General features: G+C 30.7%; 1 protein-coding gene across 5 annotated transcripts in view; it reads left to right on the top strand.

Annotated features, from left to right (window-relative positions):
- Positions 1-24,879, top strand: part of brp (ELKS/RAB6-interacting/CAST family member bruchpilot) — an 85,927-nt gene that overhangs the window by 9,394 nt on the left and 51,654 nt on the right. For all 5 annotated transcript variants that reach the window (XM_087411881.1, XM_087411882.1, XM_087411883.1 and 2 more), the window contains exons 2-4: positions 17,740-17,889; positions 21,812-21,908; positions 24,371-24,426. In XM_087411881.1, coding sequence (XP_087268007.1) covers positions 17,740-17,889; positions 21,812-21,908; positions 24,371-24,426 — 303 coding nt within the window. The remainder of the gene's footprint in view (positions 1-17,739; positions 17,890-21,811; positions 21,909-24,370; positions 24,427-24,879) is intronic.

Here is a 24,879-nt window from a genome sequence, read left to right on the forward strand (position 1 = left end):
TATTGTTTTCTCATCTGATCTAAAAATGCGATCATTAATTTTGGCTCGAATACAGAATCCCACGTGTTGCATCTTTTCCGGATTGAGAAATAAGACTCTCATTTCGTTTAATTGCCATTAGGCCATTCAGTGATCCGTTTTATTTTCGCATCCGATGAATCTTGTCGAATCTCGTGAACTCGACGTTTCTATCTTCTCTCACATCTGTTCGCTTTCAAACGAGACGGGATTCTCTTGTCTGATTACTACGTATGCTGCTCCCTTTTTTCCCCCTTTCAGTATTTCTACTTTCTTATCAAGCTCGTCTGCTGACGTCTCATTATAATATAAGAAATAAGAGTATACATTAAAGGCTTGAGGGAGCTCTTTCGAAGTCCATCCAAGGAAGATTTTTCTAAATTTTCACGGCTTACATTCTTGCAAATATTTTAGTTTAATATAATTTTTGATACGAATATCATGTTAATAATAAAAACAGCAAACCATAACATATAAACTAAATTAGAAAATATAAAACTAATAAAAGTTTATATTGTTTTGTACAAAAAATACGTACGTAAATATGTACGTAAAAATACAGCAGAAAAAAAAACGAAATACTTTTCCTGAGCAGAAAACAAAATTATTTAAATGTAACAAAGTTTTCCAGCAAGTAAATATAACATGTTTTTTATGTTCTAACGATCGCCCTACGTTCTAAAAATACAATGTTAATCGCGATAATCTATGTTCCTTATTTCTTCTGTTAAATAACATTCTTGTTATTTACACTCGCTGTATGTATTGATCGAGCCACTGTTTATTCTGACGCCATCGATGAATGATTAATAAATGGCGAGATGTCGAAGGACGCCGATCAGCGACGGAGAATATCCTTGTGACATTATGGAAATGTTTCTTCACGCGCACGCGCGATGAAGATGAGTGGCAGATAATTACTGAACACAGAACAATGCGATCGCGTTATATTTATGCTACATATGACATAGGACCTCGTTAATCTGCCTTGTTATATTTAGGCCGATCGATGTAAACGGATATATTGTAGTTTTTACATCACGATCGCGCAATACGAAAAATGTCAACTTTCAATGGGCAGTATCCAAAGTAATAGCTGCAGTAAATCGGAACGGATTATTTTAAAACTTGAGTAAAGAGATATAAATTTAGAGATATAAATTTGAGTGAAACTTGAGTGTATGTAGAAAGTGATGTGATGTTCAACATTTACTTAACAATTACTTTATCGTATTTTTGTATCGATTTCGGCGGAGATGCTTTTATTCGCAACGCGCCATTTATGTCATGTAGTTTACATTTACACACACACACACACACACACACACACAATGCGTGACATTGTAAATGCAAATTAAATCTAGCGTAATTATGGCAAATACACCGCGTTGGAATTTACGTTGTAGAAGTTAAAAAAAATAGGAGTGGAGATAATTTTTCCGTAACTATTCTGTTATATGCCTTTATATTATATTAGTATTGTATTATGATTTCAGTTTCTGTTAATATTAATGAAATTATTGTGAGTTGAATCGATTTATCACTGTAATAAGTAGCGCTATCATAAATTATAATCTACATAAAATGATTATTGTAGAGCGTGTAAAAGATTTAGTGATTATTTCGTGATACATAAGTATAGAGGAATAGTAAAGCATGTTGTATAAGCATGTTGTAAAGTGCTTCGCTCTTGTATTCTTTATTTAATTTGTATTTTGTATAATTATATATTGTTATCTTGTATAATTATATCTGTTTGGGATATAGTATTTTTAGAAGGTGGAATTTATGTCCAAAGCATACAAAGGATTGGATTCAGTACACTAAATGCATTACATGGAATATATGTATCTCATGTAATAATACTTGTAAGATATGTAAAAAGATTGTAATTATTATCTATTACTTCATATATACATTTATCATTCTTATTCCTTAATAAAATTTTGTAAATTTTTATTTTATAAGTTATTTTTTTATTTTATTGTATAAATTTTTTTACGTGTCATTTTATCTTATTTATAAATTATTTGTAAATTTTTCATGAACCATACATACCTCTCTTCCCCTACAAATAGCCGTACATCCCATCCCTATGGAATATACAAAAATACAAGAGTTTCAAAAAGTTTTTTTTTATCGGAAAAATAAATATTTCCGATTTATCATATTTTTTTTATAGTAGTAGACAAAACAAAATTTTTAATATAGTTTACTTTAAAAATAGTAAATAAAAAAAATATTTAATAAATTAAGTTCTTGTTAGGTGCGGCGTATATATCGAAGTTACTCTATTTCTAAGGAAATAATTATGAAAACGCTATGCCAAATCTTATCGACTTGAAGCAATTTTAATGCAAGCTGCATGCATTACTTTAGTAGTCTATTTTATTTATGCATTATATTATATTCATCTAACAAGCAAACAATGTGTAAATGTCACAATGATATGAAAAGCAGGATTTCATGATATTAAATTATTTTGACACTTTCTTTATTCATATAATAGAGAAGCTATAATAATGTGTGATGTAAAGGCATATTAAATAGAATAATAATATGCATAAAACAGCATAAATTATATCCTCCTATACGTTATATACTTTGCTTTTCTGCTCTGTCTCTATTTAATAAGAAAATGATTTCCAATATGCTAGTAGCGGCGTTTGCGCATGCTAAAGTATCAACGTGTTCATTATAATTTATTATATAAGTTTGGCCTTTTAAATGTTATCGCTGTTACTTTCTTTTGAAAAATTAATTCTGTACGATTATTTAATTAAAAAAAGATTACAATTTCTATTATAAAATAATATATTCATCAAAAATCCACGAAAAGATTTTCCAGACGTAAATTATAGTCTATTATGCAACAACCTTGAGAGGTATGGAAAACACAATAACTAAGTCCTCGAACATAATCGATATCGGACGGATTTATAAAAAAAACTTCGTCGCGCGACAACAGGTTAGACTCTAGATAAACGTAAATGTCGGAGTAGTATATGTATTACATAAATTACATAAAAAGTTTAAATGGCTATCGCGACTAATACACCTTGTCTAGAATATATGCTAAAAAACTTTGCATCCATTTTTAGAATACTAAAGTTTTTTTAATAGAAACCATGTAATGCTTTTTTCCATAATAATATTTGTTTGTTCTGAAAGAATTTAGTAAAAACTAGTAAAAACATGAAATTTGTTTTCAAAATTTTAAATATAAAAAATCTAAATTATTTTGCGGATTTGTAATTAATAAGTATTGTTCCATTTATTTATTGCAGAAGTACTTTTAAATTATTTTCGATAATTAAAGTATCAAATAAGAAAAGTAGTACATTATTAGATGTCAAAGGAGCAACGATAATTCAATTCTTTGAATTAACATTTTGTTATTTTATGTGTGTCAAGAAAGCACAATATAAATCAATCCATTTGTGTGGTTAGTTTTAAACAACATTTACGTTAACGTATGTAAAAAAGTTAACTTTTTAACTTAGTTTTTCCATTTAGTTTTAAAAAAATTAACTTGAAGTCATGAAATAAAATAAATTTAATTTTTAACTTTTACTTTTCTTCATTAACTTAACTTTTAATTTAATTAATGTCACTATGGATTAACTTTTATATTAACTGAGCTAAATTTTCAAGGCTGTTAACTTTAACTTAACTTAGTAAAAAAAAATTAACTTATTCAACTCTGGTTAAATTGTTTCATTGTTTTAGTTAAATTAATGACATATTAAGTAGGAGCAATGGCGACCTATAAAAATGATGAAAAATAATTCAAATTGAATACAATTTGACATTATAAATTTAACATAATAAAAAATACTGTTAGTAAGTGAAATACCTTTCTACAAATAAATCTTTTAGTTGAAGTTTATAACCCTTACTTAGAAAATATAGAATGCTATCCGATTCAACAATTAATAACATTCTAATCTTATTGTTATTATAATTATTATATTCGGTTTTAATGTTAATAATGAAAAAATTTAAATATTCGTAGAATATAAAATTTTTATTATTTGTTTAAATAGTAAGGAATCTCTTAATATAAACTCATTATATCAATATTAAATAATATTATAACGAAATTCACATTATATAATAAATTACATAAATTCTTTTACACGTTTAAAAATATACATTCTTATATTTGTAATACCTTTATGATAATAAAACAAACTGAAAATACGGAAAGGATTTTACTCAGCTATTCCTTGATTTTAAGCTAAAAAGTGTGAGCTAAACTCAATCTTTTCATTTATTTAATTCATAACTTTTGCACGTTATATCGCAATTAGATTCACTGTGTTATGAAAATAAATCAGAAATATTATTGGAGTGTTGAGAAATTCATTTGATTGGGAAGCTCGACTTTCTATCTGGGCTGCTTGCTGGGACATCTGGGTTATATCGAGGACATCCGATAAACTCCACTTTTATTCGACGTTTGCGATCGATAGTTTCACCCGCACGTTATCTAGGAAAACGCTTATTCTTCCGCGTATGCAACCCGTTTTCACACTCGAAACAAAAACGATCAGTATATGCGCCAATCGCGCACTACTCGGTTTAATCGAATGCATAAATGTTCGAATAGCGTTCTACAGGTTTATGTATTAGTACTGCTCTCAATCTTTCACAGGCACTGGTCAAAATAATTTTACATGCATTCAGGATCGATATTCTTGCATGGTGCATTTAACACTGAGCGCACACGCCTTATTATAGATTCAATCTAAAGTAAGAGCTTAAATAAACATGACACGAGATAAGTATGTTGCAAGTCAGTTTAAGAAAAGTTTGCATTAATATTTATGTGCTAAAAAATGCTTGTTATCTCGATGAGAATTTGATTAACACATTAATACTAAAGATTAATTAAGAAGAAGTAAAATTATTATAAAATAATTCCAAAAGTAAAAACTTATAACCTTTTTTAAAAATAATTAGACATTTATATTTTCTTGCATGTAGACAAATGTTCTTTAGCACTTAACGTGTGTGTTATCTCTCAAATATTTTCTTTTCCCGTATTGTTTCGTATAATTTTTCGTATAAAAGTCGAAAGACTTTTTGTGCGATAAGGAACAAGCTTGACAGTGCTAGTAGATGCAAGTTACGTACTTAAGATAACATTCGATACATTGTTATAGGCTATTATCTGTAACGGACACACATTCTCGACAATAAAAGTAACAAAGAATTGCAACAATCGATGAAATTGCCGAGACAAGGGTCAACGCTTATGCACGACCGTTACGCGAACTGCAATTGATGCACCAGCGCACACGGAGAAAAAAGAAATCAATTGTCTCTTGACATTCGTCGGCGAGTGGACGCTCGCGCGAATCGATGCGAACGATCCGTTTCAGTTTACAACGTAGATTGAAATAGATTTGTGAAGAGAGAGAGAGAGAGAGAGAGAGAGAGAGAGAGAGAGAGAGAGAGAGAGAGAGAGAGAGAGAGAGAGAGAGAGAGAGAAAGAGCACGAAGCTGCCAATAGACGTCGAAAAAGTCGCAAAGTTGTTCTTGCACGATAAATAAAAATAGGATCGATTGCGATTTAATCAATATGCGGTGTATCCCTGTGATTTGCAGGACAAAGATCTTTATAATCTCTTCTAAGTTTCCTAATTTTTAATTAATTATTTTACATTTTTTAAATTTATGTGTATATTTCTTAAAAGTTCTTAATCCATGTCGTATATAAATTGTATAAATTAATCTCTCGTCAGATTCATTTAATTTTTTTTTAGTATATATTTTATTGCATTGAAGAATTTCCCAACAATGTCTTGACTTTTATGTATTGCGGATGATACATTATTGATCTGTAATGTTAGCCAATTTTTTACCTTCGTTTGATATCGCCTTTAGCTTATATATTTCCTGTGTATTGACGTAATTAGCGAACACGTGTGTATATACCTACGTTACAATTTTTTTACGACAATTTTATGGCGCGAAATTACACTACCGGTTAAAAATTCGAGACCGTACATTAAATTTCGCAGGGATAATTGATCCGCACAGTCATTTAGATTTATTGTCAATACGGATCCGAACTCAACACACTGCGAACACACATACATTTACAAATTATACACACTCATGTACAAATATTTTTGTGAGTAATATACAAGATGTTCCGTAAAGACCGTAATAACGTTTAAAGAGTAGTAGATTCCCGGGATCATTTTGAAACGAAAATTTTAATACTAAAATGTCAAGGAGATAACAGTTTTTGAATTATGAGCACTTAAAAACACTTAAAAGTTAGCGAATCATATACGGAAAAAAAATATAGTTCATGTAAGTAAAAATATTTAGTTGTGAACAATATAGAAATATCATCCCAGTGATAGGAATGTGGTTAATATGATTTATTTACTTTGATGTATCAATTACATGTAGTTAAGCGCGATCTGGTTGTGACAACCAAAACTTGATTGAGGAATCAATTTAATGGATAAGTTATATATCCGTATAGTTGCGTCAATCGCGACATTATAAAGCATGATGTATAATAATAAGAATTAAATTATTAATAAGAATTAATTTCTTTTGTTATCATTATGCTATAAATTAAATTGCAATTTCAAAAAACAAAAGCGACTCACCATGCTTACAAAAATATATATATGTGAAATGTCGTCGTTGCTGCAACATAACCTAATCTAACTATTGTACCACAGTATACATATACAGTAGCGCAACTTTCCTGATTTTATGTTGGCCAAAATGGAGTGCGCATGCGTAAAATAAGTAAGTTGCCCCGTCTCTTTTCCTTCTTTTTTTTATTGCTCTCTCTCTCTCTCTCTCTCTCTCTCTCTCTCGCTCTATTTAAATAAGCGTTTCAATGTTCCACTTAAACATTTGTCTTTCAAGCATACATGGTTCAAAGTAGAAAGGGCAGTATTACGTGTATTGTCGTGATTTTCTGTTACATCACATCTAAACGCGCGAACTTTAGACAGTATGATTCGATAATTTTAAGTACTTATAATTCAAAAATTATTAAAGCCTAGATATTTTGGTACACTGAAAGAAAAGATTGATTGCTGCAACAATTTAGATAGTAAAATATGGCATAGCATTTTCATATGGCTACAGCAATCAGATTTTGATTGTAGCAGCAAATTTTTAATTGCATTAGCCTATCGAAATTATATACTAACATTGCGAATAGGCTAACACAATTAAAAATTTGCTGTTACAATCAAAATCTGATTGCTGCAACCATATAAAAATGCTATGCCATATTTTACTATATAAATTGTTGCAGCAGTCTTTGCAGCAATCTTTGTTTTCAGTGCATTAAAATTTTCATCTCAAAATGATCTCAGGAATCTACCCATAACATTTTAATAGCCGATGACGTCACATTGGCGTCATTTTAGTTCCTATTGTGCACTACCCAGCCTACATAGTGTTAAGCGTCGTTATGGTCTTTACCGAACATCCTGTAGGTGTGTGTGTATGTGCATCTGTATGTATATGCAGGGTGTCTCTTAAGATAGGTCGCCACATTGGGGGTGGAGAATGGATCAAAGAGAATAAAAAATTCTTATACTATTTTAAGATACTCGCTGTAGTTTTCGAATTAGAAAAGGAAATGTCTAAACCAATATGCGTTTAAGCCGCGCCGCGCGAATTCGTAGGACGGCCCACACTCGAGCGGCGGTGGCGGCGGCGCGCATACATATATATATATATATATATATATATATATATATATATATATATATATATATATATATACAGGGTGTGTCACCAAAATCCGTACAAATTTCAATTTCAATTTTCCGCTATATTGTGTCTCCAGAGGTTGTTGTTGGCATCCGAAAAAGCCTGATGCTTTTAGTAAACAGTCATATTCTCAAAATGGCTACGATGTTGAAACTAAGTGCGAAGTATAATTAAAGGGCCACGATCATCGAAGGCTTTCGTACTGGGCACTTAGCAACGAAAATAATTCGGTTCTTTGAATACCCGAGATTAACTGTTTATGACGTTGTGGCAAAATATACGGCTTTAGAATAGTCCAATGAAAGTTTCAGTATGCCAGCGAGGAAGTCACTCGAAAGAACGCATCGTGAGGACCCCCGCAATCGTTGAAAGGGCTCAAGCGCTGATTTCAGATGACCCAGGACAATCGTTGCGCATTCTGATGGATGTAATGAAGCCATAGATGGAAACTGTGGCGTCCGGAAGGCCATATGTTTTTCAGCAGGACGGTGCACCGGTTCATACGAGTTATTTGATTCAAAATTGGCTCTTAGACAACGTCGATATGTTTTGGTCCAAGGAATTCTGTCCTCCCAACAGCCCAGATTTAAATCGCTTGGACTACTACGTATGGAGCGTAGTTGAAAGAATCACAAACAAGTCTCGACGTCTCAATGTGACGTCATTAAGGATCGCTATTGAGGCAGCATTCGTCGACAGCGATTAGGAATTAAAGTAAAAAGAGATAAAAAATGTAGAAATTAAAACAGGAAGAGATAAAAGAATTTCTATTTGATGGAAAATTTACTAAAACTATTCAAAGCTTTACGACATAATTGCTCGAATACTGAACGTTTATTTAAATATATAAAAAATAATGATTAAATAGAATAAAAGAAAGCGCGAGGGACGGTACAAAGAGAATATATAGCAAAACCGATCAACAGGGTATTTGTTGGATTCTACATAGCTACTGAGATTATTTAAAAGCGAAAATATTGCATGTAATTTGTCAAAACAATTTCGTTTCGTACTGTCTCTGGCAGGAACAGTAATTAATTCAAAAGGATAGAGTATAGTCACGAAATAAGATGTGCTAGTAATTGTTATGAAATGGTACAATCACAAAGTCACATTCAAATTAAAAGTACATGTGTTAAGAGTTATTTGAAATCAATGGCATGCATTATATTAATATCTAATTATTGAATTAAATGTAATAAAATATAATAAAAATTGCACAATTTTTAGCAATACTACTATTATATGAAGACTATAATTGAAAAAATTTTAGGTTTATGGGAATTTTATCTATTGTTTCAGATTTGTTTTGAGAGAATGATTATGATCAAATATATGTTAAATGAGCACTCTGAAATGGCTCGGAAATATTTTAATATAGCCGTAGGACTTTTCTCCATTTCAAAAGGAAATAAAGACGTATCGCAAGGATCGAATGGATCAAAGAATAACAAAGAGTGACCTCGGTGAAACACCTGAAAGTTTCATCAGCTGTTCTACTTGCTAACCAGAAGTAAATTTCGACGTAACTCGTTTCTTAAATCATTATTGATTTGCGCACGGGATTACTTTCCCCAACACAACGTAGTTCAAGAACATTGGAGTTTGCTTTAAGATAATTATTCTTCTGTTTTTCGCGACACGCTGAAACTTTTCTGAATAGTATTTGCTTATGATCAATAAACTGCGACAACACAAATCCGTTTAATTTTTAAACTTATTCTTTTTTTCATTATAACTAACAAATCATTGAATTTGAATTAACAAATCGATACAAAAGATAAAATTGCTCTAGATCTTATCTACTTTTTTTTATTATTTAACAAATTCTTTCGTTTTATCCCTAAAATAAAATTTTTCAATTATTTTTAAAATTAGCAACAGTTATGATTTCTGATTTCTATTAAAAATTCTCGAATATATTATAAATTTAATCATTAGTTATATAATATGTTTTTTTATCTTTAACAAGGTCATCCCAAGTAAAAAAGTCATCCCAAGAAAGAGATTAGATCGAGATGCACTGACAGCTTATACAATTAAAAAATTTTGCAACCACCCTGGTAGAAATTTCATGCATTTTTTGAGCAGTTACTAAACAGTTATATCAACTTCTGTCTAGTAACTGAGAAAGAAAACCATTTAGGATCCCAATCAGGATGTAACGCTTTGCTTGCAGTTACTGCATACAAAAGTTGCATAAAATCTGAATCCAGTTACTGAATAGAAATATAACAAATAATGGATGTTAAATTGATTGATAAAAGCCAATTGCTCATGAAATGGACAATTTTGCCCTAATAATATTTTATATTTTGTAAATGCTTGCTGATTGTAAAATTTTAAGGTTATGAGAATTATAGTGCAGAAAATATTTTGTGCATAATATATTTTGTACTAAAAAAAAGCATAATATATATTATATACCAAAGATTTTCTGAACTATGACTCTTATAACCTTAAAATTTACTCTTATATTCGGATTGCATAAATAACAATAATGTTAATTAATGGTAAGTCATAATAATACCTAATAATGTCTGCTCGATAATTCCTACTGATTCTTAAGTAATCAAATAATTCCCTCAGCAGTCCTTCATTTATCCTTCATTTTAACACTTTTAACTTTTATACGTCATAGGATGCGTGCATTATCAACTGAATTACTATATTACAATATCTTGGAAAAAAAATCAGCCCAAATGTTGTATAGTAAACTAAATAAAACTTTATTCAGTTTTTGTCCAGTTTTTACGCATTATTTTAACTAATTTAATATATACTAGACAATAACTGGGAGTGTTTACGCAAATTGCACAAATTTTTACCAGGAAAACTGCTTCAATCACTAAATAAAATTCTATCAAGTTCTTATCCATTTCCTATTTAGTATTGGCACAATTAATGAGAATACAGTAATATTAGATAATATTAAATAATAACTGGATACGTGTCTAGGAAAACTACATACATTTCTATCAGGGCATCTCTTTCGTGCTTTCCCGACGAACGGACCGTTGTAACGTTATTCGCGTTTAGAGTATCTCGTTCCATTTAGCTGCCGATGATACACGAGCTGATCAGATTGGCTGTGGGATCGGTTGGAAAAATCGGGTGGAAAGCCCTCCAGTCGGCCTACTCCGATTTCTTTCTCAGTGGTGTAGTGCGCGAGGCCGCGAGTGGGCAGAAAATGTGGGCGAGACAAAGAGAAGACAATAAAGGGCACCCCATGCCTGACAACAAGAGAGAATATGGAGGAGAGAGAACGAAAGCTCAGGAGAAGGATGGAGAAGGCGAGTCGGTATCGCTCGATAACGCTTCTGCTTCTACTCCGCCATCATCCCCCGTCTCGTCGTTCTTATTCTCTCGTGCCCATCCTCTTGTGATGTATCTTTTTAATTCAGGAATTTAGATGCTAAGAACTTGAATACACAAGTAGATAAGCACGCTTTTTAAATACATTATTTGCTATTATTTTTTAATATAATATCATGATATAAATGAAATTGTAAACTATGTGACTGAAGCAATGTAATGATTATTTAGTAATATAAAATTTATTAAATAAAACTTTACTATACAAAGCTATCTAGTATAAAAATAAAGTTTTTTATTTTAAAAATAATCCACTTTGAGATTTAAGAACACGAGTGAAGAGAATGGCGAGTTTTTAATACTGTAACGTTATTAAACTGGATTTAAATTAAATTTAACAAATGGTACTGTCACCTATTTAAACATATTGTTTAAATCCATAGTTCCTGATAAAACCGTGGCAAAAGTTTTCATTGTCTGCTGCTTTTATATTTACTATTTTAATTTAAGAATTAATTCCAATCCATCAAGGACGATTCGAAAAATGGTGAAAATGGTGCATTTATCACACTGTGTTACTCGTATTAATCGCAATTGTACATATAGTTTTACAGCATTTATTTTACGAACGGTTACATCGAGACAGATTTTACAGGAACGGCAAAGGACTATACAGTCAATCGATAACAACCTCGTTCGGAAGCTCGCCCGGAAAACTGTCGAACTAGAGGGAAGAAAGATCGAGAAACTGAGCTTCTCTCAACGAAAGATTTTTTATGCTGTAACAAGTTACGATCATTTAACATTCGCCTCGGCGCATCATTTAAAAGTACCCAAATACTCGGTGATCCACACAAAAGTCTCACCGAGAATCTTGAATGGAATGGCTTTCTACCACCGGAACTCTCGTGAATAAATATGAGCATTTATCGTTCTTCACTTTTCCTCCACGTGATCGGTAACTTAATCTATATCTGCAATAGCTTTATTTATATTTACCTTTATAAGTTCGTATTTTTCCAGAATTTTTGTAATTTTGTATGAATCTATGCATGCAAATATTTTGTACGAATAAATTAGATTATGCTAATTTCTGTTTATATTGTGTTTAAATTTGAAGTCTATTTTATATATTATAATTCTTATAATATTATAAGCAATATATGTATGAAATGCAATGCTTTCTTTAAACATTTAACATTATAAGCATTGTGATTTTTGTATTTAATTTTTATATTAAATTTTTTGTTACATTTAAACAAAGTTATATATAAATTATACAATAACAAGATTTCTATAATGTCGTTTCTTCAAAGTGATATTTTTATTTGAATTTCTTTAAGATTATATATCGTAAAAATACCATTTTCTTTAAAAGAAAAAAATATCGAGAACGCTTTCCATGAAATGCAAACATTTTAAATGTCGAGCCATTCCATCGAGTGCGCCGCCGTCAGAAATTGAACGATCGTCTTTCTCTATACTTGGCAACTGTAGCTATTTCGGAGTTAACACGTCGCCTCCCAGGATAGCTATCCTTCGAGTTTCCATTGTGTCACGCGAAATCGATTCGGTCGAGTCATCCATGATCATTTCTCGTGTCTATTTTTCCTCGTACAATTCAATGTATAGACTTTGTGCGTGTGTGTGCTCTGTCGTTTTGCTAAAACTAGTCATAGACACGAGTATCTTCAGGAGATATTCTGAAGGATGAAGGATATGCGATCAGATACCCGTTATTCGTCCAAGAGAACTGACCAAGCGTCGACATCCTTGCCCCGTTTCTTGGAGATCGATTTGTGAGTACAACGACCCCAAGAAAAGCGGAAACCAATGTGCTACATAATTGCCATGGTAATGTAGTTCATGCGATGAGATCGTTTACATTATTGAACTCGCCCACTCACACGGATTTCTCACCGATAGTTGTGAGTGTGGATTTTTATTGTTCCGATTGTTCCGATTGTTGTGATTTCCATTGCAACAATGAACGTTTAATTGCGAAGTTACACAATGTGAGCATATCATAGTATAGAATTTTTAATTTTAACAACATCAAATTCTGAATTATAACATGACGAATCAAAAGTGGGTTAATTGGATTCACACGTTAAAAAACCGTTGTTAATAAATAAAATTGATGGGGAGCTGAAAATAAATGAAATATTATCTATGCTTCAAGAATTGATTTACTATATATATTTATTATATTTATAAATATATAAATCTGTCAATTTATTTTAGTCGAAAACTATAAATGTACTGACAATTTCTTGTCATATCATTTTTGTAGAGAAATTTATAATTAACAAGAATTAAAACGTTTTAATGGAAAAGATATAAGTGGACAGTTTTTAATTGTTTTTTAGTCTTATTAAAAAGTTTAATATGTTTAAAATTTTTTAATAATAGATAAAATTTAAAATGGAACAGAACAACATCAAAAACTAATTCAAAAATAGCAATATGAAACTACGTTCGCGAACATATGCAACATCTGCTTTTGCGACGAATGGCGATATGTACTCGCTTATTTCTAGGATTTCCGATTTGTACAGTGTGAGTAAATGGATATCGCAATCTAATCCTATGTATCTGAAGTTACTCCCTGAATGCCGGAAAGAGTCAATATCGGCGATTCTCCGTGCTTACATACACTGCTTAAAATCAGATCGTGAAAATTCCATTTCTTTGGTCGACGGAACACTGTTCATTGGAACACTGTCCGCCTGCTGTGATTACAGTCTCTGATAAAATCTACTAATGCTATTTTCTGATTGCTTAGCTCAGCGGCGATCGTATCATTTACACAACTGGTATATATCTTACAAAAGATACACAAGCAATCTCGCAATTACGTTAAAGAAAACAAAGAAACTTTGAAAATTCTCTATATTTTATCTAATATTTACTTTGTCTCAAAAATTAAAAAAAAATTATTTGTCTAATATTATTATAATGCAAAATGTAGATATATGTGTGTATGTATATATGTATATATATATATATATATATATATATATATATATATATATATATATAAATTTATAGAGTAATGCGTCGTGTAAAAAATGACAAAAGATATTCTAATTTTAAATATTTTTGTTATATTAATTTTAATAATTAAAATGATTTATAAATGTGTTTTTCTTATATAATTTATATTTTAGATATACAATTAGTCTAATAATGTAGTTTGTAAAGTCACTAAAATAAATATAAACAATGTTGGTATACACGATGAAAATTCAAATGATCATCATCATTACTGTTTCTGTCAAATAATGTTTGCGGATTTCCTGATTAAACATTGCGGATCATTTATCTCAACTGCGAAATAGACTAGCGATTTTCATGTCAAAAGCGTATTTACTGCGTTGCAAGGAACGTAAGGTTTGCTCAATCGTTAATAGGATCTCACCTTAAGAGGGGCTTCTGTTAAACTTCAAACGTCTATATTTTTTTTCCCTTCTTCGATTTTTAATCTTTCGCTCGTGTTATGTCTTGATGAAATGTTTACGTAATATTTATAACATTCTTCACTTGAGAATTATTTAAGTAATTATTACGTCCAGTGATATTTCAAGTGCGGTCCTTGAATTTATTATCGAATGTTTGCAAATAGTACTCAGTTTCTTATTAGTCGATTTAATAATAAAATTAATAAAAATTTTTTAGCATTTGTTGTAAATTTTATACGCATTTTAACGAGAATCTGACGCCGAACGATGTGCTAAGCATTCAAACAGCATTTATTCTTAGTGTTGTTACGAGCATTTAACTCACTATATACGATATTTATATGTGTATATGCATCGAACGTATATACGCCCTTGACAATATTGCCCATTCTTTCATCGTATTTTATCGAGTTTTATTCGCCATATATCACTCCATAAATGTCTTACAAATTCTAATAAAAAGTGATTGACATGTCAAAAACATTTATTAAAAAGCATCTGATTGTTTTTTAACGAGAATTTAATTGAATTTACAATTATACAGCTTTTGATGTAGAAAATTAAAAAGGATTTGACAAGTAAAATTTTGAATATATAAATACTAACAATAAGTAGCCTTAATGACTGTCGATTTTATGAGCGCATTTAATTTGAAATGTAATTATCAATTTTTAATATTAAAAAGCAAATATGTTTGGAGTAAATAAATATAACAAATATTTACTGAAAGAAAAATATTAAATTAATAAAATACATACTAATATAATAAATACATTGACCTGAACTGCATGGGATACATAATGGATTTCTTGATGTATCATTGATGATGTCAAAGACTTTTACAAGCAAATAGTAAAATTTGATCAAAATAAGAATAGGCAGAAATCATGGATGATTAACGGAGAAAATGACGTCACGCATGCTAGAATGCGATCCTCTGCCTCCGCATCTCACCCTCCTCCCCTTCCCACCCCCATGATGTCGCATAGCACTGATTCCACACACGCCAAATCAGGTCAATCGGTAGTATTGAACGCATTGGTTTCCATAGGAATTGGAGAATATTCGTTTACTAGTGCTTCTCTCGTTACACGTACGCACCGATGTGAACCTATAATACCGTCCAACTTTATCAAAAATAAAAATTAATACTGTAGCGCGTTTGTACTTTGTTTGTACCGATCATTATTTCGTTTGTACCTCAAACAGTTAAACAGAAAGTAAAAAATAAAAAATGGCTAGCGCGTAACTTTAAGATTTTTTAATTTTATTTATGCCATTCGAAAGAGAATCGTTTGTACCCGTTTGTATCTTTTTTCGTTTATACCTCAAAGAGTTCAAAGATACAGCGATTTCAAAATTGCGGAAATGCGTCAAAAGGAGAAGTCGGCCATTTTAAAAGATATCGAAATGGGACCAATGGCATTCGAAAGAGAATCGTTTGTACCTCATTTACTTTCGTTTGTACCTCAAATGGTTCGGAGATAGGTTGACCTTTTGGCATATTTTTGAAATTTTGAAACATACTATGTCTCCGAACTCTTTGAAGTATAAACGAAATAATGATCGGTACAAACAAGTACAAACGAAGTATAAACGCGCTACGATATTAAATTTTACTTTACAGTTGAGCGCCAGGTTCACATCGGTCGCACGTATGCAAATCGTTGCATGATCCTCTCATGCAATTGAATATTTTGAAAAATTTCCGTAAAAACTTTTATAAATTTCTTTTTTACTATAAAATATCTTTTTTTTTTAAATAAAAAGTCGTTTTTTGTCAATTAATTATATCTCTTGATTATTTTAAATTATAGGTCATTTAAAATCGTATTGCGATAGATTATGTAATGTACCGCAATCTTCAGTCGAGATTAAATTTAATGTTGCTCATACATTTAAATATAAAAACTAACATCATTGTCATAAAACAGGATAAACAGACTATGTTTTATAAACTCAAAAACTAGATTAATTAATTTTTTCTACTTTAACGTATTTTCATTCGCAAATTGAATTTTTCTTACTTTTTAAACTACTGCTTTTTACCATTGATTTTTTATTTTTAATTTACTATTGTTTAATTTACTATTGTTAACTTATTTTCTATTTTTGATCATTTAGCTTAAAAAGATGTTAGAAATAAAAAGCTATTTTATAATGCAAAAAAGTTCAGGTACTTACAGTTTCTACTTTTCATTTTTTACATAAAATACAACGAAAAATATATTTGCAAAGATAAAGTCTCTAAATCCAGATAAAATAAAAACAACCAATTAATCAGTGTGACGTAAGTGACGTGTATGTAAGGCGCTTTAATCAACAGATAATGCATCGGTATGCAACATCTGTATTTGTTAATCGTAGTGCGCCAGAGGTACAGTTAAAAAGCTTTTCTTTTTTTGCGATGCGGCTTTTATTCATCTATGCGTTTATGTCGCATTGCCGGCGTCATTAACGATGTCTAACGAGCCTAGACCAAAGAGCTTGGGTGGAACAATACCACTCAAAAGTACGTCCATATGAGAGTAAATGGTATGACGGAGGCAAGTAACCACGCGTTTCCGGTCGTGTGACATGTATCGACGTAGCGACGCGTGCACAAGTAAATTTTCACAGAGACCGTTTGCTTCTTGTTAATATTTTGAGTGCAATTGTCAAGATTTATTCCAAAAATCGCTTTACATCGCTTAGTTCTGAGATTAGAATGTTCGGACAGCTATATATAAACTATCTTTAATAAATTAGATGATTTCCAAGCTAAAAATATTAATTTTGATACATGAATATAATTATTTTTTAACTTGATAGCAATTATAATTATTACAAAAGTTTATTATTATCAATTCCTATTTTAATTCTCTTAATTTCGATAAAATTTTGAATGATCTAATTGTAAGAATACGAGGGATAAAGGATTTCGAATAAAAGAATACGATAAAGCGTTGTAGGTACTTTATCTTTTATTAACCTTCTCTCCGTACAAATATTTTAAGAAACGTTTCTAAGAAAACTTTGGAAATTTTTCATTTGGCAATTTTTTATTTATGATTTTATTAATCTGAAGTGTTTTCATCCTTATACACAGAGAGAAGGTTAATAAAAAATGAAAATCACTGTATGTATCACTCAAAATAATTGTATGCGGTGAAATTACAATATGTGCTGTTTTGTATTGCAGAAACAAAGCATAATGGTTCGCCAATTAGAAGAGGAACTTAGAATGAGGATGCGTGGGCCGAGCGTCGAGATGCAGCAACAAATGGAAGTTTTGTACAATGAGAACGAGCATCTGACTCGCGAAATTGCCATACTTCGTGATACGATAAAGGTGAACATTAATGTTTAGATGTCATAGATTATTTTTAAATGTGCATTTTTCAATGGACTTCTTTTAACAACTTTTTTTTACTGTGTGGTGCAAAATTATTTACGTATAATGAGGGCGCTATAATGCACCGTTTTTCACATAGTTGAATTTTTCCAAAAGAAAATTAACTTTTGGCGGCACAGTTTACAAGATTAGTCTTAATGAGCGAGACTAGATCGGTTTTTCACGTCTCTCGCCGAATATAATTCAATCTTGGCCTGGAAATAGAATAGCACACCACCAGGAAGATTGGAACGTTCGAATAATCGCGCCGAAGGGGGATCCCATTATAACTCGGGAATAATAGGGATAAGTGCGGTAAATGGAAGTGAAATGGAAGAGACTCTTCAGAGGGTCGATGCGTGAAAGAGCCGCGCAAACGTCTCCTAGACCGTCTTTCTCTTCTTTTTCTTGTTTTCTCTTTTCTCGCCGACAGCCTCGAGAGTTTTCCTAACATTTGTGAAAATTTTCGCGCCAGGTATATTGGACCTTGCGCTATCTTCCAATCTCCTGACACCGCTGCGGACGTCTGTCACGTACCCCAACATTCCGAACGTAGATATTCAAGAGAAATACTGAGAAATGCTTGTCCAATTTTTTCCTCTTGAATATTCTGAAAACTTTTTATTGACTTTATTTATTTCATTTAATTAATAATGCTTCTATAGATAAAATTAAATATTGTATAAAGTTCACTTGTCAAAACAATGTAAATGTAATACAAGGATATATAAGCAAAAGCCAGATTACAGTTGCTAAAACATAATCATATTTCAAATAAAATAAAATGAAACATACGTTTTGACCAAACAATTAGATCATTATCAATGTTGTTCTGGTAAATATAACAATAGTTACGTCTTAATGGTTATAGACTTGTAAATTGAACGATTTATATTCTAATAGCTATAATTACATAAAATTAATCTAGTTAAATAAAATAAAAAGACAATTTAAAATACGAACGCAATTTAAAATACGAAACCTTCATGTTCTCTTTATTTTCATAAATGTCAGTCGGTATAGAATACATAATTGAAAGAGAGGTCGCACAATTAGCTTGCAATTCAAAAAGGACTAGCACATTGCAATAGTCATCTGTTCATAATGTCTTCTTAAGATATCTTTACATAATAAAAGATAGACGTATAAATTAGTGTGAAATTTGTAAGTACTGTAATGTATAATGTATTACATAATAATCGATAAAAGTGTAAAAAATTCTTATAAAATCTATAAATATATAGTGAAATTATTTTATTATAAAAACTATGTCGTGTTCAATAAAATTGTAAGAAAGAGTTCAAAAAACTTCCATTAATCTTGTACATTTCAGTATATGTACTTATATTATAGTTTTAAAGTAAAATGATTTAATAGCAATTTTTATAACAAATAATCGGCAATTGCAATCTTCTCTATTCGATGATAATTTATATCGTAACAGTTTCTTTTATTAATACATTATCATTTTGTAGAAATTTTACCGAATCTAGAAAAGATAACTTTGATGTAAAATCTATTTGTGTTTCTCGTGAAAGCACGCGATCATAAATAAAATAATCATGCATTTGCAAAATAATCCGTTCGGCGGTATGTGCCGTGGTTTATTGGTTTCTCGTATGCTATACGGCTCTGTGCTCGCAGACCCGAAATAGACGAGGGGTTTAGGTCGCCTTCGAGGTAAACGACCGATTGTCTGCATGATCCAGAAACCTCCGGAAATCTTGGCAACAACATGAATATCAACCTCGTCGCAATAAATTTGTTATGTTCACCACTTATGGCGTCGAAAAACAAGCGTTGCTGCGTGTAAGGCTGCGTGTAAGGCTGCGTATAATGCCGAATCGATATATAAGCAGACACGTAATGGGAGTGTCATGTTCCACTCGTTTAAAAGCAGTATGATAGATATGAATCTTTTTTAAAAAACATTGCTTACATAAAAGAAATATTTTATTTTTACTGCAAGATAAGTAGTTGATAATAGATGCAATTCGCGTACGTAATAAGTTAAAGGAAATGTTATCTCAGAGATATTCTTTAGAAAATAATCTAATCTCGCGCAAGAAGCGTATATTTGCTCGTAAGCATGACCGAAATGTCGCAGACAGGTCAAACGGGAAGCAACTGGTCGCCTTTGGCCATTCGCCAGTTTATGCACTCGGTTTCTCGTGTCTCTATAAATTCTCATTATCAAATCTAATGGCCAAGTTGAAATTTTTAAAAACATCTAAGATACTTAATGACAATACAACGTTCTCATTTTATTAACTTTCTCATTTATAACTTTGAAAGATTCAGTATATGATTTTCTAATGTCATGTTATTTATTAGCCAACTTTTATTCTGTAATTTTATTTATTATTTAATATATTAATAATTAATAACGTTAGTATTTATACATACAGCTTTCGCTGAAATTCGTCGATAATATTTAACACTTGATTATTTTAACTCAACATGTCCCAAGAGTTTCATCATCCTCTAAGACTGATTGTAATTATCCATTAGCAGTTCCCCATTAGCAACAGCTACACTCTAGCTGTTTTGAGGTCAAACCGGCAATACAGTACATATGTTTTTTAAAGAATATTCCAACTAACACATCTACAACTGTGGAACTTTGCGAAGGTTTTCATTAAGAGAGCTAATTGAATTAATTATCGAATATCGGCCGACATCTCGAATGTAACTTTCGGGAATTCTCGTATTTTCAGAGTGCATGGTATCTACTCGCAGGTAATATCGTACGCGAGTATTCCTCTCGCACAGCGGGGAAAGCCGGTAGAAGGCCAGCAGCGGGTGTCTAATTCCAGACTAATTACTTTCCTGCCGTCAAAGAGGCGTGCTAAATTCGTTATGCGGGCCCCAAGCGGTGGCATCCATCGTTGACGGTTACTAAAATCAAGTATATTGCTGCCAACGTACCATTGGTTATCATAAAAATAATACTGTAAAAAATGCACGCAGTGATGAAATTCCGTAAAAATATTTTGCGCCATTAACATTTTGTATAGTAAATTCTCATTATCCTATTGAAATGTCAATCTTTTTTTAAAATGAAGGAGCAATACATCGACATGATGATAAATTAAAATCTCTCTCTATTTTGAAGATTAAGTTTAGTGTATTTTTGGAAAAAGGAATACGTATTTTTACACACAGGAGTTGATATTTAAAGCAGTAGATTTTAAAGAGAAATTGGATAATTCTAAAATTCATCAAAGAACCTATTTTTAAATTATTTTAAAATTTATTTGTATTTAGTATAAAGACGAGAAATTTATAAATAAGCGCCAATATCTTTTTAATGTGCATGTTATTACGTGGTGTGTTGCCTCTCTTTGAGCCTTGTGATTCCGGTGGTACCATCCGCAGATGCTGAAATAATTTTGTAGGCTTAATATAGTTAGTAACATTTTGAGTTGCCTTATTATCTCTAATAAAGTCTTAATTTAGACTTCACAACCGATTAAGTTTTATGATGATCTTAGCTTGTATTTTTAATGCGTATTTTATGAATTTAAAATGACACAGAAAAATACAATTTATAATATTTTGAAAGCATCTACGTAATATGATAAAATAAATCAGAAATATTCAAATTACTGTCATTTGATGCAACTCAGTTTATGGAAATTATGTAAGATATAATTGAATCTAAATTGTTTATGCAAATATTAAAAAAGAATTGAAATTTTTTAAGAATAAAGATATTAAGAAAAGAATTGCGACTTTTTAAGGATTATTAAATCAATGTACATGTTTAATAAAACAGTGATAAAATAGTAACAATTTGACAATAAATCGTTAAAGAAAACAGTCTTAGTTATTGCAATTTCTTTACTTTTAATTAATCTTGTTGTTGATTTTTCTGCAGGAGCTGGAATTAAGAATAGAAACGCAAAAACAGACGCTGCAAGCTCGTGATGAGAGTATCAAGAAGCTCCTCGAGATGCTCCAGAATAAGGGGATGGGTGAGACATTGCTTGCAATTTTTTAATTAATTATTTTAATATTAATTAATTATTTTAACACCGCATTTTACGAACAAAAATTTACGTGTATGTGTGATCGTATGATTAAAGGAATCATAAGAATCCATTAGCTAAATCAAATAAAAGACGGACTTAGATTTCATTATAGGAAATTGTAATAATATATCATAATGAATCATTGTGAACAACAATAGCCATTTTAAAAATATTTTTAAATTTTGTTCAATTAAACTCATGGAGTATAATTACAAATTAGAAAATCGTTAAATAAGCTTTGTATAAAAATTAATAGATTTCGAGAGTATTAATAGAGAAGAAAATATTTATTTTAATGAAATAAAGCACTGTCGGGAAATAAAACTACAAAGCATGTGCATACATAATTTTTTAAAAACATTAGATTAACAAAAAAATAATTATAAATAGCGAAGTGTACATACACAAAAATATTTTTACATTTTAAACAATGTGATTAAAAAGGCATGCACCACGAGCGCAAGCTGTTAGCAGCGAAATATTTATATTTTAATAGATTACAATAAAATAAAAACAATACAATAAAATATCAGTATTATAAAATTCATATGTGTCATAATGTTGAGAACACCTAATTTCGCATAAATTTTATTCACGTGATCATAATGAGATAGAACGCATTAAACGCTATTTAAGTTCATTTTTTGCATGATTGTTAAGTAATTTTTCCGAATATATCATGCTAGTAAGTGACTTCATGTAGCAAAAGTACATAGCGCGTTATCAGAATTAAAAATTGCGAATATGAGATTTTACACGCTCGATTACAATTATATTTTCGAAGCGTTTGACGCTTAGGTTATTGTTATATAAAAATTTTTTTAGTCCATAAAATCATATCAAATAATCCAGAAGCCAATTGTCGTTTTTTTGTCACAAAAGTTAGTCGAACTTATTGAAACACATAATTTCCAGATTCTGTGTTAACAATAAATTGAGTTGTGGAATCCAAGATTTGGAAAACATTGAACTATATATATATTTTCTTTTTGACTCTTGAACAGTTCTCGAAATTATGTCTTTCAATAAGTTCGACTAACTTTTGTGACAAAAAAAAACAACAATTGGCTTCTGGATTATTTGACATGATTTTATGGACTAAAAAAATTTTTGTATAACAATAACCTAAGCGTCAAGCGCTTCGAAAATTATAATCGAACGTGTAAAATGTTCTATCTCATTATGATAACGTGAATAAAATTTATGCGAAATTAGGTGTTCTCATTATGTAAGTCATAACACATATGAATTTTGTAATACTGATATTTTATTGTATTGTTTTTATTTTATCGTAATCTATTGTATTAAAATATAAATATTTCGCTGCTAATAGCTTGCGCTCGTGATGTATGCCTTTTTAATCACATTGTTTTGTTTTAGCCACGTTTTGACTTCTATTATTCTTACATTTTAAGTTTAAAGTTTAACTATTGCTCAAATTTTTAATCTACGTTTACTTCAAACAAAAATATAGTTTCCTGACGATATAAGTTCATATTTAAGTTCTTTTTTTGCATGATTATTAAGTAATGTTTTCGAATATATACCATACTTGTAAATGACTTCATGTAGCAAAAGTACGTAGCTCATTATCAGAATTAAAAATTGCGAATATTTCGTTCGCAAATATACGTTCCTAGTATCGTTCTTCTCTAACCAAGGGAAGATTCAATTTCCTCCGCAATGACATTTTTCGCGCAAATGCCGTCGGTCATCCTCGACGACTACAACGGTTCATCGAATTATCTCGTTAAATCCACGAGCCGCAATTCATCTAAGCAAAGGAATCTGCATTTTGAAATCGTTATTGTGATCTTTATCTTTATAAAAGCAAGACTTATCTTGTGAAGTTAACGTATAATCCAAAAGGATGCTGTAAGAAAATAATAATCTTGTAAATCTTGTTAATTTTACGAGAGGAAAAATACTTTCGAAAGTTAAGAAGACAGCATTTAAATGAACAAAGTTTCAATTCGTGACACGTATTAGAGTAAATTACCATGTTCACGCGCTTGGCATACATAATTAAATGCGCTGTATTAACATAATAACAATTTGCTCTTTAAACTATTTTTACAAATTTGAATATAAGTAATTAATATACAAGTAAGGGAAGGGGAAATAAATCTTTTTAATTAACATTATTATTTATTAATTACAAATGTTATGTGCATTACATTAATCATAATATAAATAATTATAATAGTAATACAGAGTTAGAGAGATATTAATAAAGATTGCACTCGAGCAAACTGTCGCGATTATTTTATAAATTTTATTTATTCGTATATACAAACATACATATATATATATATACACATACAAACACATCCACAATTGCACAATCCAAGACCTGGAACCAAACAGTTCCTCCAAGTGTTCCTCGTTACTTTCTACTGTTCTAGGAAAAGAGGAGGAAAGGATCATGTTCCAGCAAATGCAGTCGATGGCCCAGAAGCAGGTCCTTAAGCTATTTCTATCCGTCGCCATACATACTCATAATTATAAATTTATATATATGTATATATATATGTATATATACATTATGCATCGCGTACATATATGTATATACATATATATGTGTGTATCATTCTCATTTCGATCGACGCTCATTACGCATTTTCAATATACGCATATGTGTAACTACGTATTGACATTAATAATTCGCTTATTTTTATTAGTTTATTTTACAACGTCTACGTACGTACATATATGCGTTAACATTAATCGCTGCTCATTGTTCTGTATCGAGTAGTTGCTTGCAAGTAGCTTGCAGTTATTGCACCGCCAGTGGCTTACTTTTCGCCCCGTGTGCCGTGCTCACGCTTGAACTTTTGTGTCACCTGAGATCTGAGAAAAGAAAAAAAAAAGAGAGAAACAAAACGGACAAAAAAGAAAACGAAACAGGCGAGCG

This window comes from Acromyrmex echinatior, chromosome 12 (genome assembly GCF_024713525.1).
Source record: "Acromyrmex echinatior isolate Ae372 chromosome 12, ASM2471352v2, whole genome shotgun sequence".
NCBI lineage: Eukaryota > Metazoa > Arthropoda > Insecta > Hymenoptera > Formicidae > Acromyrmex > Acromyrmex echinatior.